Below are 16,135 nucleotides of genomic sequence, written 5' to 3' on the forward strand. Positions count from 1 at the left end.
TTCTTGCCTGGAAAAGTCCATGGACAGGGGAGCCTGGCAGGCTGCAGTCCATGGGATTACATGACTGAGCATGTGTGCATGAGGGTGGAGGGTGACGGGTTGGTAGCAATAAACTGGTAGAACTAAAAAAAAAAAAAAAGCGTGATACACAATAATCCTCTGTTAATACATATTTCTAGTAGTTTGAATCGCAGGGCAAAGAAGGCTGTGGGACCTCACGGGTATGTGCCTTGCTCAGCTGAGTTTCAGGAGAATTCAAAACGGCTGGTGGTAAGCCTGGGGAGGACTCTGGAGAGGCCAAGACAAGGGTGGCCTCCCCTTCAGAGAGCTGGCTGGCAGCTCCTGGTGGGCCATGTTCACTGAAGCCTAAAATCTGGGCCGAGCAGCCGTGGACTCGCGGGCCTGAGTGCCACAGGGCGCAGTGCAGCTGACCTGGAAGACCTTACCACAGAGGCACTTTAACTGGCAGGAAATGCATCGAAAGACTTAGATAAAGTGTGTTCCCTCCTATCACCTGCAACTCGCTGTTTATTTGTGGAGATGAGGAATCAGACTCTGTCGTCAAGGCTGCCATTGCTGGTGGAGAGGTTACTCCACACCCACACATCCCTGCATGGGAAGAGAGGACAACCGGAGACTGACCGGCGATGTCTGAATTCCTTGTTGTCTCAGGACTCCACACACCTCACAGCTGTTGTCTTGAATGATTCCAGTGACTGCCTCTCTGTGAGAAACACATTTGCCTGTTTGTGATTCTATCTGAGCAAGCTGGTTTCAACCAACAAAATCTCTGCATTTGAGTCTTAGCCTTATTTATTTATCTATTCTTGGAAGTTTGTTTTCACTGGGACACAGGGGATGGGTTGTGAGACATCTCCACGGGCCTGATCTGTCAGTGAAACATCCATTCTAGTCTTCCTGGGACAGCTTTTAGGAACTTTCTCATCCCTTGGAACTGATGCTCTTGCTGGCAGCAACCTCTTCAGGTCCACTGGTTACAGTTCCTCCCTGGGGGAGAATCTCCCCCTTTTTCTTGGGGACACTCTTGTTTCCTGACTCTTCACGGTCACTAACTGGTTCCTCTATTAGGAAAGATATCTTCCTCTGGGAAGACTTCCACCGCCAGCTGTCTCTTTAAGATCACTACTAACCAGCTCCTCCTTGGAAGAGGATTTCTTTTTCTTGGGTTTGGAGAAAGATACAGATGACTCTTCCATTCTATCCTCCCGATGGGCCTCCTGAGGCTTCCACTTTCTTCTTTTCGGTCATGCACTCGTCTCCTGGCACTCCTCCTGAGCACTGCTGTAGTTTTCCAAAGATGTGAAGGGAACTGCAACCAGCCTTTCTTTTTCTTCTTCAAGCATTTCTTCTCCTGTTTCTCCAGCTTCCTAGTAATCTCAGCATTGGCTTCCTCTGCCTGAACAATTATCTCTATCACAACATCCAGATTCCTGCAGGGCACCTCTTCAGTCTCATAGAAGGACAGCTGTTCCTCAGCTTGCTCTTCAAGTTTCTCCACAAATACAGCTGAGGGCACCTCAGAGAAGCAATCAGTTTATAAGGTGATACAGTATTTGTTTGCCAGGAATTGGGAGATGTGGCCTTTGCTTTTGATGGTTGCCTGGCCAATGAACATGGAGTGGAAATGAGGCCATATTTTGGGGTGTTATCCCTTGTCTTCAGGGCTCTGCAAACCTGGTCCCTTTCCTGGGTCCGGGGAATCACTTACAGACCAGGGCTGGCCAAACAGAACCTTTCTCATACTTAGTGATACTGTGGTTTCAAAGAAGCTGATTATTCTCAAGAATTGGATTTTAATTGACAAAAAATTAAACCACAAAATAGTGTGGATTTTAATTGTGATGCAGAATTTATGGTAATACACATTTGATTTTGCAGAGACATTATTACCACTATGGTACATAAGCTCAATATAAGTCATATGCCCTCCTCTGCCGTCCACTCCAAATATATTTTTCCTACAGACTTTGGGAGTAAGAACTTGTTTCTTAAGAATTATCTTATCTGTTCTCTGGTTTTACTCCTTACAACATATGGCAGTTGGTTGAAAGCTCAGCTTCTGTTGGTTACATAAGACTTGGCAGTGTTGGAGTTTGGCCTGAAAATGATTTCAATATGAAATTACCATCTAAACAAATTGAACACTCTGCATGAAGAATCCCTCCAAGATGGAAGATAATTAATTCAATCAGAGATTGACTTTGTGGTACACTTTGTACCAAAGAGGTAGCCAAGACATGCAATAGCAAATAGCCTAAGTGGATCAACTTTATCCCCTTTGTATAAAAAAAAAGGGGAGAGGGAGAGGAAGATAAATATTTATATTTACTTGTACTTGCATACAAAAAGCATGGGATCATATACAAGATGCTATTAATATGAGTATCTGGAGCGGAGGTATGAAGTGCTTTTGAGAAGAAGGTAGATGGAGAAGGAACAATGGTGGGAGGGAGACTTATCATGTTCTTTCTAGTACTTTTTCAATGAATATATTCCCTATTCAAAACATTAAAGATACAATAAAATTGGCTAGCTTAACAGCTCTATTTATGACAAAATATGCATATTTCAAAGTTCTAAGTCATGACATGGTAACATGAATTTGTTCACTCATTTATATCCCAGTTCATTCATTTTTTGGCTATATGATCATGAAACTTAATTTCCTCATCTACAATATGGAAAACTATTGCATTCTACTGAGGATATAGTTAAGATTAAAAGAGATAATCCAAAAAAAATTTGTTTTTTAATGAGATAAGCCATTACAGTTTTGTTCAACACACAGCCCAACACACAGGAAGTAGCCAATAAATGGCAATTTCAGTATTATATAAAAAAGATTCTGTCCTTCAAATATATCATTTGCCAAAATTCAAGGGAGAAACGTGGAAAATTTTGTAACACATATGACAGCCATATAAGTGGAATCATACAGTATCTGTTCTTTGGTGATTGGATTATTCCACTTAGCATAATGCTTTCAAAGTTCATCCATTTTCTACACTACATCAGAATTTTTTTCCTTTGTAAGGTTGAATAATATCCCATTGTATGTATATACCACATTTTGTTTATTATTCATGGGTTGATGGACATTTGAATTATTTCCATTCTGTTGGCAATTATGAATAACACTGCTATGTACATTGGTAAATAAGGATCTGTTTGAGTCCTTGCTTTCAATACTTTGATGTATATACCCAGAAGTAGAAGAGTTGGATCATATAGTTATCCTAATGGTGCTCCCCCAGTGGCTCAGCGGTGTCGGAGAATCTGCCTGCAAGCCAGGAGATGCAGGTTCGATCCCTGGGTTGGGAACATCTCCTAGAGGAGGAAATGGCAACCCTGTCCAGTATTCTTGCCTGGGAAATCCCAAGGACAGAGAAGCCTGGCGGGCTGCAGTCCATGAGGTCTCAAACAATTGGACATGACTGAGTGCACACACGTGCACACATGCACACAGAGTAATTCTGTGTTAAACTTTCTGAGGAACCCCTAAACTTTTGCATGGTAGTTATACCACTTTACATTTCTACCAGCAAAGTGCAAGGGTTCCAACTTCTCTACATACTCACCAAAACTAGCTATTTTTCATTTTTTTTTAAAACTAACACCTATCCTAATGTGTGTATAGCATATCACTGAGGTTTTGATTTGCATGTTCCCTAATAATAAGGATGTTGAATATTCATTTCTTTTTATAGAAATGCAGTTTATATATCCTAAAATTCACCCTTTTAAATAGTACAACTGATGAGTTTTTAGTGTTCATAAAGTTATACAACCATCACCATTAATCCTCGAACATTTCCATCAAAAAGAAACTCAACTACCCACTTAAAAAACAGTTAAAAAGGTAAATTTTGTATTGTGTATATTTTACCACAATAAAAAAGAGAAAGAAATCCATACCCATTATCACTCACTTCCCATCTCCCTCCCCTTGCACCTCCTGGCATCCACTAGTTCACTTCAAGTCTCTATGGATTCTACACATTTTCTATAAGTGGGTCTATTCAATATGTGGCCTTTTGTGTCTGATACATTTTACTTAACATGTTTTCAAGTTCATTCATTATAGAATGTATCAGTACTTCATTCCTTTTTTCTTTTTTTTTGGATTTTAAAAAATGATTACAGGATTTTCTATTAAATGGTAGTAAGTGATACAGAATTCTATCATTTTCGGTTGACCCATCATGATACAATAGGATTAAGCAAATAACAGTTATATATCCACAATAGTAAAAGATGCTCAGTTTTCACAGTCAATAGCCAGACAAAAAATAAAAGATAATTACAGTTGCAAGCCATAATGGAAACATGGTTAACCTAACTATATAAAATACATACATACAATTTGGGGGGTTACGTAGAGTGATGTGTTAAGTAGAAGTGCATATGTACACAGGTTTTCACCTGCCCAGCCAGTCCACATCTTTTACTTGGTACATTTAATGTGTTTACATATAAGCTTACTCCTTGGAAGGAAAGTTATGACCAACCTAGACAGCATATTCAAAAGCAGAGACATTACTTTGCCAACCAAGGTCCATCTAGTCAAGGCCATGGTTTTCCCAGTAGTCATGTATGGATGTGAGAGTTGGACTATAAAGAAAGCTGAGCACCAAAAAATTGATGCTTTTGAACTGTGGTGTTGGAGACGACTCTTGAGAGTCCCTTGGACTGCAAGGAAATCCAACCAGTCCATCCTAAAGGAGATCAGTCCTGGGTGTTCATTGGAAGGACTGATGCGGAAGCTGAAACACCAATACTTTGGCCACCTGATGCAAAGAGCTGATTCATTTGAAAAGACCCTGATGCCGGGAAAGATTGAGGGCAGGAGGAGAAGGGGACGACAGAGGATGAGATAGTTGGATGGCATCACTGACTCAAAGGACATGAGTTTGGGTAGGCTCCAGGAGTTGCTGATGGACAGGGAGGCCTGGCATGCTGTGGTTCATGGAGTCGCAAAGAGTCAGACACGACTGAACGACTGAACTAAACTGAACCGATAAGGTAATTATCAATGCATATGATCCTATTACCATTTTCTTAATTGTTCTGGGTTTATTTTGTGTAGGTCTTTTCCCTCTCTTATGTTTCCTGCCTAGAGAAGTTCCTTTAGCATTTTTAATAAAGCTGGTTTGGTGGCGCTGAATTCTCTTAACTATTGCTTTTCTGGAAAGTTTTTCATTTCTCAACAGAAACTCTACAAGCCAGAAGGGAATCGTGTGATATATTTAAAATGATCAAAGGGAAGAACATACAACCACGAATACTCTACCCACCAAGACTCTCATTCATATTTGATGGAGAAATCAAAAGTATTTCATTTCTTTCTCAGGCTAAATAATATTCCATTGTATGGATAGGTCACATTTGTTTATCCACTTATCTGTTGATGGACATTTGAGTTGTTTCCACCTCTCAGCTCGTAGGGATAATGCCACTATGAACATACATATACCAGTTTTCCTGTGGATATATGTTTTCTGTTCTCTTGAGTGTTCTCATTTCACCTAAGAGTAGAATTTCTGGGTCATATAGCAGCTTTTTTTTTTTTTTTTAACCTTTTTTAACCTTTTGAGGAATTCCCAGATTGTATTCCAAAATGCCTGCATCATTTCACATTCCCACTAGCAAAATACGAGGGACCCAATTGCTCTACATCCTTCATTTTTGTTTTTTAGAGTAACTTTCCACGGAAGTATAAAGAATATAGAAAGGCACACATATTCTAAGTGTACAGCCCGATGAATCTGCACAGAGGGAATGAGCCCACCACCTGCCACCCAGATCAGGGTCTAGACTACGAGTAGCATCACAGATGCTTTACCTCCTAAAGGTGACCACTGGCTCCCCTTCAAACAAGAGGGTTTTACATGTGTAGGACTTTATCATACAGTAAGTTCTTATTTGTATTTGACTACTTCCACTTGATATTATGTTTGTAAGGATCATTCATGTTGTAAAAGATAGCACTATTTCTTTCCTTATGGTAAATGGTATCAGTAAAAGACTTTAAATGTTCTTTTTGTTTGTTGCTATAAAATAAGAATAAAACTGATTTTTTTTTTAATACATTGCCATGTTGACTAATGCAAGGTTTCGGACTTTCTTTATCTCAAGCCAACATTCCTGAACTATCTTTATTTATTTATTCATTTTTAAATTTATTTATTCTTAATTCCACTGTGTAGCATGTGGAATTTTAGTTCCCAGACCATGAACCCATGTCCTCTGCAGTGGAAGCACAGAGTCTTAACCACTGGACTGCCAGGGAAGTCCCTGCTAACTTATCTTGTATTTAGCAATCTTGCCAAATTCACTTTTTAATTCTAATAAATAATCGACAGATATCATTATTATTTCAGACTTTCTATATACACAATCAAACCATCTGAAACATCAGTTTATTTCTTTTTTTCTAATTCTTATCTGCTTCTTTCTTACTTTTATGATTTCTTGATTGCACAACTGAGTTTCTTTGGGAAAACAAAAATCTTTTAAAATGTCAGTTTTTTTCATCCTGCAAACAGTACTGACAGCTTATACAATGAAAACCAGAGTGGCCCCTGATGTCACCCACAGTGGCAATGGCATCCTCAGCATGGCTCTCTGTGGACTCTCTTGGCCAAGCACATGGTGCCTCCTGCAGGAGCAACCACAGTCCCCACCACTGTGGGACTGTGCCGGCCACACTCCAGGGACACTTAGACCCAGAGAGGGCTGTTGCCAAGACTGGCTGTGGCCCACTGGGGACACTGCTGCTGAGCCCTGAGGAGCTCAGGAGACCCACAGGGAAGTCCGGGGACAGAGGGAACCTGAGAGGCCCTCCTCACACCTGCGTGCTCACTCAGCAGGGAGGCTCGGCGTCTCTGGGATGCCCAGCTACCTCTGTGGGCTCCTCTGGTGGCTCAGCGGTAAAGAGTCCACCTGCAATGAAGGAGCCACAGGAGACGTGTGTTCGATCCACGGGTGGGGAAGATTCCCTGGAGGAGGGCATGGCAACCCACTGCAGTATTCTTGCCTGGAGAATCACACACACAGAGGAGCCTGGCGGGCTACAGTCCAGGGGGTCACAAAGACTTGGACACAACTGAGTGACTAAGCAGCGGCAACAGCAGTTACCCGTGCTGCCTGCTGTTCCTGTTCATGTTGCGATCCTGAAAATTAACTAAACTAAGCCAAGTCTGCAGGGGGAACCTACAGGCAGTGGTCACGGGCAGCTGAGTGACTGAAGGCCTTTGGAGGAGTAGCTGTGGTTAAGGGACATGGGGACTGACATAAAGCTGCTCATCCTATGACAACCACTGTGTCAGCGTCACTCACGGTGAGGTGATTTGAAGGAAACAGGCTGTGCGTCTCGGTGGGGTGGGGGGAGCCGCTCACAGGACTTTGGGCAGCTCTCTGCAGTGGTATTACGGGTTCTAATACTATAATCACAGCCCCCATGCCACAACACTACCCGGCATAATCCGCAAGGATTTCCAGGATTTCCATCCAACAGCCAACTGGGGTTGCTTCTTGGCCTGTGTGGCCGAGTTCATGAAATAAAGAGCATTGTGTTCATCCTCCAGCTACAGCTCTGAGCAGAGTGACAGGCCGGGGCAGGATTTACAGTCACATGCGTCTGTGGGGTGAAATAAAGGGCTGAGTGTTCTCTGTGGGGCCTCTCTGAATTTTGCTGGTATTACTTGTTAATAGAATCTGCCTGCAATGCAGGAGACCTGGGTTTGATCCCTGGGTTGGGAAGATCCCCTGGAGAAGGGAAAGGCTACCCACTCCAGTATTCTGGCCTGGAGAGTTCCATGGACTGTATAGTCCATGGGGTCACAAAGAGTCAGACACGACTGAGTGACTTCCACTTCACTGAACTTCACTTGTTAATAAAAGTGAATTCTATGCGATGAGGCATTCTTCATAATAGCCAAAAAGTGGAACCAACACAAATGTCCATTTGAATGAATCACATGTGGTATAAACCATACCATGGACCACTATTCAGTCATCACAATGAATGAAGTACAGATACATGCTGCAGCACAGGTGAGCCTTGAAAAGTGCAAGAAGCCAGACACAAAAATGTCACCAACAGGAAAATCCAAAGAGACAGATTACTAGTTGCCCGGGGATGAAGAGAGAAAACAGGGAGTACCTGTTAACAGGTATGGGGGTTCTTTTGAGGGGAGATGAGAATATTCTCAATTAGATGGTGGTAATTCACAATACTGTGAATATGTTAAAACCAATTAAATGTATGCTTTAAAATGTGAAGTCTAAACCACATTAGTTTTAACTCAAAAAAGTCAATTATTTGCAATGACATTAATTTTCTCTTGAAAAATCAAGCATCAAAATTATTCTAACAGTCCTAAAGCTTTCTCCATGATGGCCTGAGGAACTTGGGGTGGGGGACTGTGCAGCACAGAGGCTGGTTTCCACACGTGGTTGGTAGAAACAGCCTTTGGGTGGAACAATCACACCTCTGTTTGCAGCCACATCCAAGGTTATGGGACACATCGTGGAGCTGCCCCCTCTGCTTCACTTTGACTTAAGAAACATGGAATTTGTGTGTGCAGGTCCACAGTGCCTCTGCAGGACTGAGTGGGGCACACCACTCTGGTCTCTCCCCGTCAGGGGTCCCATAGGCGTCTTGACCCCACAGCACTCCTGCTGTGCTGGAGTGCTGCAAGGCAATGGCCTCTAAGCAGCCAGAGTCTTAGCTTCATCAACACAGACGTGGGTGTTGGGTGACCCACTAAAGGGGTCATCACCTCCCCACAAGAGAGAGTGAAAGATGAAAGCTCCCTTCTGTTCAATTAGCTTCTTTTCAAGGATCAGAGCCTGGCTGGCAGGCGGAAAATTCCACACTCTAATGAAACAAAAGGGAGCCAGAAGGGAGGGTGGATAAAGCGCACAAGCACAGTTTCCCTGCATTCTTCCTTGTGGGGCTCAGAAGGTAGTCCTATGTTCCAGAAGTCCTGGTTAAATCTCAATGTGCTTCCCTATGGCACAGAGACGAACCAGGTTGATTTCAGTATTTCTGCCTTCATGGGATAAATTCATGGGCGTGTGAGGGGTGATTTTCTCTGGTAAATGGACTGCGGTATGAAAAGTTACTGAAGTACATCATGAGAAATCCTCTCTCTTTTCAACCATAAACCTGCTTTCATCAAAGGAGAAAAGCTCTGCAACTCTCACACCTCTCAGCTTTTGTAACAAAGAGAAAGGAGTCAATCCTTGGCAGGCAATGGTATCTAGACTAGAATTCATGAACAGAGTGTAAAGCATTGTGCTCATTTTTACTTTTTATATTAATTTATTGTTTGTGGCAAGGATGGCAAGCTTTGCACTAAAGGTAGTGATATTTATGTCACTCAGAAATTAATGTAAGATTTTGTTTTAAAGTCATTTACTCTAAAGAAAACACAAAAGAAAACTAGAGGTGGTGTGCTAACAAGGAAAGAAGCATGAGAATGATTTAAGAATGACAGAAGTTTTGGAAACTTTTTTTCCTGTCACTTTACTAATGAACACTTTTAGACAAATCAAAAAACATTCTGTCCTATCCATGCCATGTCCATGATTCTGGTGTTTCTAACTCATTTTTCAGTGATTATCACCATACCTGTCAAAACATCACTGGATCAGAACCCAATGACCAAGAAAAACCAAATGCCTTTCCTACGAATGCATGCAGAATCAGTGATTTTGGGAGAGAGAGTGGTCTCCTGAGCAAAGACACCATTGGAAACCTGGAAGAATTTACCTGGGGAGAAGCTACCAGTACCAATTCTTCAGGAACATTCCCAACATTCCCAAGGACAAAAAGGACACCTTTCAACTTTTCTGTAAGTCTGAAATGAGTGCTCAGTCACTCGGTCATCTCTGACTCTGCGACCCCCATAGATTGTGGCCCGTCAGGCTCCTCTGTCTATGGGATTTTCCAGGCAAGAATACTGGAGTAGGTTGCCATTTTCTCCTCCAGGGGATCTTTCCAACCCAGGAGTCAAACCCATGTCTCTTATGTCTCCGGCACTGGCAGGGAGGGTCCTTACCACTAGCGCCACCTGGGAAGCCCCCCCCGTCTGGAATATTTCATGATAAATGTCGAACAGCCACAACCACAAAGCAAAGAAAGCGGTATGATCATGATGCCCTTGAAAATTCTGAACTGTAAAATGAACTTACCAGTAATAGATTCTTATCAGGGCTGAAGGCCACAGGAGAAAAGAGGCTACGAATGCCAGGATCGGAAGGGCCAGCGTCCCGCCCGCAATCACAAACATGTTAACCACGTCAAGATCCATCCTGCTCTTTAGGTCTGGCTTATACCTAGAGGGGCTGAAAAGACAGACAGCACTGAAACTCTGTCTCAAGAGACAAGGTGAAGAAGCAAAGTGGAAGTGAGAAGTGAACAACCCAGAATGAAGAGAAGGATCAGGAGGAAAAAAGTGTAGGTAATGAGGAATCCTTGAGATGATATTTTTTTAAGCTATAAAGGAAATTTTAAGAACAACTGGGGAAATTTGAGTAAGGACTGGTTATTAGACAATATTATTAGATCAGTGACTGCAGTGATGAAGTAGTGGTTATGTTTATATGTAAGAAAACATCCTTGTTCATAGCATTTGCTGAAGTAAATATTAAGGGCTAAAATATAGTAATATCTGCTACTCACTTTTAAAAGTTGAGGAAGAAAAAATGTATATATGTGTTTGTGCATATGTGTGTATATATGTGTTTGTGCACATGTGTGTGTGTAGAGAAGGGAGAAATAAAGTGAAGGTGGTGAAACGTACTGGTGAACCCAACTGTAACCTTCAACTTCCCTATTAGGTTTACAATTTTTAAAAAATAAAAATTAGAGGATAGAAGACCTGAAAGACAGAGAAAGAGAGAAAGAAAGAACACGTGCATATGAATGCCTATCTATATACAGAATATCACTGGAAGGTATACATGAAACCAGTAATAGCAATTGCATCTGAAGTGGGCAATCAGGTAGCTGGGAGTCAGGGACAGAGGGAAACTTGCTTTTCACAGTCTACCTTTTAAAATCTTTTGGTTATTTATCATGTACATGCATGAAATGAAGTGTTAGTTGCTCAGTTGTGTCTGACTCTTTGTGACCCCATGGACTGTGCCCGCCAAGCTCCTCTGCCCATGGGAATCTTCAAGATTACTGGAGTGGGGTGCCAATACTTTCTCCAGGGGATCTTCCCAAAACCCAGGGATCAAACCTCAGTCTCCTGCATTGCATGCAGATTTTTTACTGTCTGAGCCACCAGGGAAGCCCTATTCATATATGGGCTATTCAAAAATAAGTAACACAATAAAAATTTAGGAGGGAACATGTCAACATCCGAGCTTCCAATGCACTTTCTGATGTCCTCCCAAAGACTTGGAGGACACATGTGCAGGCTAGAATGGGAGCCCCAGGAGGGCAGGGACTGTATCCCCAGCACCCAGACTGGGGCCTGACCCATTTCCAAGGGCTCTGGAAGTCACCTCTCAATTAGAGGCCCCCACCCAGTTCTGTCTCATGAACAACACGGTTTATTTTCCATAGAATTTAAAAAGTATTTCAAGTTCCATCATCCTCCCCAGTAGAGAAGACAACGCCTGCTAGGATCTGTTGGTCAGGTGTGGCCCTTTGTCACCTGAGGACTCCGTCACTTGTGTTAAGTGTGCGTCTCACTAACATAAAAAGGACTCTTCTTCAAGAAAAAGCACACATCTAGCAAATCATGGTCTTCTTTATATTTCCTGTGAAACAGAGAGCTCTGCCCCATACACCTCTATCAACTGATGTGTACTTCAACTATATAATGATTTCATGATGGCACAGTATGACCTCAAGCCCACTGAGTGTGGGGGTCAGCCCACTTCCTCTGCAAAGGGCAGATGATACATAGTTCAGCATTGTGGGTCATAGGTCTCTGTCATAACTACTCAAGCTGCCTTTGCAGTGAGACAGCAGCCGTACAACATGAAATGAATGGGTGTGACCATATCCCAGTAAGACTTTACTGTAAAAAACAGGCTTCGGGTTGTAATTTGCTAAACCTTGACACAGTATACCAACCTCATCAAACAGGCATGGTGAGAGCTTTATCCACTATTAAAAATCACTGCAGATGGTGACTGCAGCCATGAAATTAAAAGATGTTTACTCCTTGGAAGGAAAGTTATGACCAACCTAGACAGCATATTAGAAAGCAGAGACATTACTTTGCCAATCAAGGTCCATCTAGTCAAGGCTATGGTTTTCCAGTGGTCATGTATGGATGTGAGAGTTGGACTGTGAAGAAGGCTGAGCGCCAAAGAATTGATGCTTTTGAACTCTGATGTTCCAGAAGACTCTTGAGAGTCCCTTGGACTGCAAGGAGATCCAACCAGTCCATCCTAAGGGAAATTGGTCCTGGGTGTTCACTGGAAGGACTGATGTTGAAGCTGAAACTCCAATACTTTGGCCACCTCACGCGAAGAGTTGACTCATTGAAAAAGACCCTGATGCCCCCCTGATTGGGGGCAGGAGGAGAAGGGGACGACAGAGGATGAGATGGCTGGATGGCATCACCGACTCGATGGACATGAGTTTGGGTAAACTCCGGGAGTTGGTGATAGACATGGAGGCCTGGCGTGCTGCGATTCATGGGGTCGCAAAGAGCCAGACACGACTAAGTGACTGACCTGAACTGAACTGAATAGGCTGAAGCAACAAAGGTACAGAGAGGCTGAGTAACAGATTACTGACTTGGACCCACTCTCTTTGCTCCTAACTCCACATCCTCTGACCTTTTTTTTTTTCAAATGGCCTTTCCTCAGATTTTATAACATCTTTGCTGTTAAATAACCACATTCATCACCCCAAATTTCTTCACGAAGATGTGATGTCTCCATTTAGATGTTGGGTCTCTTGTGAGAGGCTTGGTGAAACAAGCTCCTTAGTCCAGAGGGGGAGGCAGAGGCATCTGTAGATGGTCCTTTCAGTTCCATACACACTCTACCTGGGGACAGCCCTGAGTCTACAGCAATGAAAGCTGCTGCCTTCTCAGTGGCACGAGCACTGCCTGTGCTTCTGACTCAACTCTTCCCTCCGTTTCTCAGTTACTGTAAACAGCTTTTTTCCAGCCCACCTATATCACTCACTGGCCTCTTTCTCTTCCTAGAACCAGAGCTCCTTGAGGATAGGAATAATGCTACATGGGTGTTCTCAGTGCCTAGAATAGCACAGGACACAAATAAGGTACAAACAAATTAATAACAAAGTTACAACGTGGGTTCAATCCTGTTTGTTTTAGGGACAGCCATCCCCAATGATGTTGACTATTTTCTCTTTCAATAATTACAAAACTCCCAAGAGGAGTCACCTATTTAATGCTGGGTACAATTTATGATGCTAAAAAGGCCTCACCGTCAAGGGGTAAGCAAATTCATGGCAGAGTGAAGGGAATTTTACAGATCTGTTTGAAGACTGTGGGTCACAAAACAGTTGATGAAGATGGGGGCTGTCAGATTCAAGAGGACTTTTCTTCATCACATAAAGAGTGCTGAGGGTCACCATGAATTCTGATTCCTGAGCCGCAGGAAGTTAATTACATGATGTTCTTTTAGACTAGGAATTAGAACATTTTATGCCCAAAGCCATATTACGTCACTGACTCTGACACTGGCGATGGGAACTCCAACTTGAAGGCATGATCATCAAAAAGAAACCTCATTAAAAAAAAAAACAAAAAACTTCATGGCTTCATCAGTGCCTGCTACGGACGTCACAGTCAGTTTGGGGGAAGGTTCGATCTGGCTCCATTCTGCATTCAATGATAGAATAAAGTCTTTGCTAAGGACATTTTGCAGAGCAGCATCAATTTAGCAAGTCTTGGACTTGTTACAGAGACTCCTGCGTACTTTCCCTGATGAGGTCAAATACAGCCAGGCCCTGAGTGAAGCCACTAATGTTTTCTGAGGTGTCTATATACAGGTCTGGCCATTATTCCTACCTCTATGACATCCTTCTTCTGACAAAGGACTTGTATTTAAAAAGGCAGCTGCCTAGAAAAAAAAATTAACAAAAAAAAAGGCAGCTGCCTACCCTGCTGGGGTTTGTTCACAGGAAGCTCTATGTGCCCAAGGGGGAAGCTGGGCACAGAAAAACTGAAGCCTTATGAGCCTGGAATCACCAATGACTGAACATCAACTAAGGGGTAGAACACGGGGCGCCCCTAAGCACAGGCCCACACAGCAGGCATCTGCAAGATGACTTCAGGCAGCAGAACACTCAGGCTATCTGACACCAGGTGACAGTCCCATACAACCTGAGAAAGTCATTTTTTTTTTTTCAGTTCTTTTCCTGTCTTGCTTAGGTCAAAGAGAAACTATGAGGGTGGTTATTAAATAGCTATCTAACCCCTGAGCCTCCTGCAGGGAACAGTACCTAGCTATTTAATAGCACTGTTTCTTTGTGTTGATTTTTATGGATATTTTCAATTTATGGTAGTGATGCAAATTAATTTAAAAGGAGGAACTAATTTAAATAAAATGCTAACTAGGTGATACATGGATCTGGTGAACATCTTGGTGGTGACATGAATGGCTGCCAGGGTAGATGTGAGTGATGGACAGGCCCCAGGTTGGGGGCGGGGCGCTCAGGCTGGCCCTTTCACACTTTGACTGTGAGACCTTGGTTTCCTCATTTAATAATGAGAACATTCATCCATAGTAATGAGAACATTCATCCAAAACACCTTTTCTGTCTTTTCCTACTCTGGTGGCTTAAAACACTTCTGAAATTATGCCAGATAACTGAAGACTAGGATCTGGCTTGCCCAGCAGGAGAATCTTCCTGCCTGTTACATTTTCCCTGGAACCTAAAACAGTATCTAGGAAACATTAATACTTGGTGCTTGGTAATGTTTGAGTGTTTGATAATGTTTGAATAGATTGAAAAAGAAAAATGCACCCGTTTTACATATCTGGTGCATCAGGTGAGGCTCCCAACACGTAAAGACAGTGACTTTAGCAGCTCTGCAGCACAGTCTGAAATGAGGGACATCAGCAAGGAGAGCCCGCCTTTATGGCACGAGGGAGGGTAACACACTCTCACCCAGAGACCCGGACCTGCCACATGGCCTTTCCCGGGTATCATCTAAGCTGTGCATTTGGGGCCTTTATCTCTGAATGCAGGGACAAAGATTAATCAGACTCCAATAAACATCTGGACTCAAGTTCCCAAGTTTAGTCTGGGGTGAGAGGTTAGGTGTAATGCGTCACAGTTGTCTTTTAACATACTCTCTGACCTTTAAAACCCGTCCTTCTGAGTACTGACACGTTAAATCTTAAGATATAAAGCAAAATTCCAAACAGAACATAAAACACTTTCATGGAATCTTGGCTTCCCCTAGACATCTACTCATAGGCCATCAGACTTGACACACTAACGTCCTGGTCTCTTCAAAAAGAGGAATATTTTTTTAAAACTATAGCAAAAATACTTTAGCCACCAGATGCGAAGCACTGACTCTTTGGAAAAGACCCTGATGCTGGGAAAGATTGAAGGCAGGAAGAGAAGTCCCCTGAAACAGGATGACATGGTTGGATGGCATCACTGACTCACTGGACATGAGTTTCAGCAAGCTCCGGGAGTTGGTGATGGACAGGGAAGCCTGGCGTGCTGCAGTCCATGGGGTCCCAAAGAGCTGGAACATGACTGAGTGATTGAACAACAACAAAATAGCAAAAATAATGACCATGGCCACTACCACCGTGGCCAAAGACAGAAGAGCAATAGCCTCCATGTACTGAGTGACTGTCGCATGCCAGGTTCTGCGTAGATGGTTTATATACAGCCTCTCATTTTATCCCCCACAATGCTGGGAGTAGGAAGCACTTCTCCCACCTTAAAGATGGAGGAATAAAGACTAAAGAAGTTTACGAGTGCCCCCAAGGTCACCTGACTGGTATGCGGCATGGGCTGCATTTCAGTCCAGTCCTGCAGGTATGTCTGCTTCTTTGCCTTCTCTCAGCACTTACTAAGCAGGTATTTATTGTGCATCAGTTACACAAAAGGCACAGAGTTCACTGTCCCCTTCAACATTCTTTG

General features: G+C 42.9%; 1 protein-coding gene across 5 annotated transcripts in view; it reads right to left on the bottom strand.

Annotated features, from left to right (window-relative positions):
- Positions 1-16,135, bottom strand: part of ABHD6 (abhydrolase domain containing 6, acylglycerol lipase) — a 48,394-nt gene that overhangs the window by 16,197 nt on the left and 16,062 nt on the right. For 3 of the 5 annotated variants that reach the window (XM_061397438.1, XM_061397439.1, XM_061397437.1), the window contains one exon: positions 10,222-10,374. The exons of the other annotated variants lie outside the window; for them this stretch is intronic. In XM_061397438.1, coding sequence (XP_061253422.1) covers positions 10,222-10,340 — 119 coding nt within the window. In that variant the 5' untranslated portion in view covers positions 10,341-10,374. The remainder of the gene's footprint in view (positions 1-10,221; positions 10,375-16,135) is intronic. 5 annotated transcript variants of the gene reach the window in all.

Source organism: Bos javanicus, chromosome 22, assembly GCF_032452875.1.
Source record: "Bos javanicus breed banteng chromosome 22, ARS-OSU_banteng_1.0, whole genome shotgun sequence".
Taxonomy (NCBI): Eukaryota; Metazoa; Chordata; class Mammalia; order Artiodactyla; family Bovidae; genus Bos; species Bos javanicus.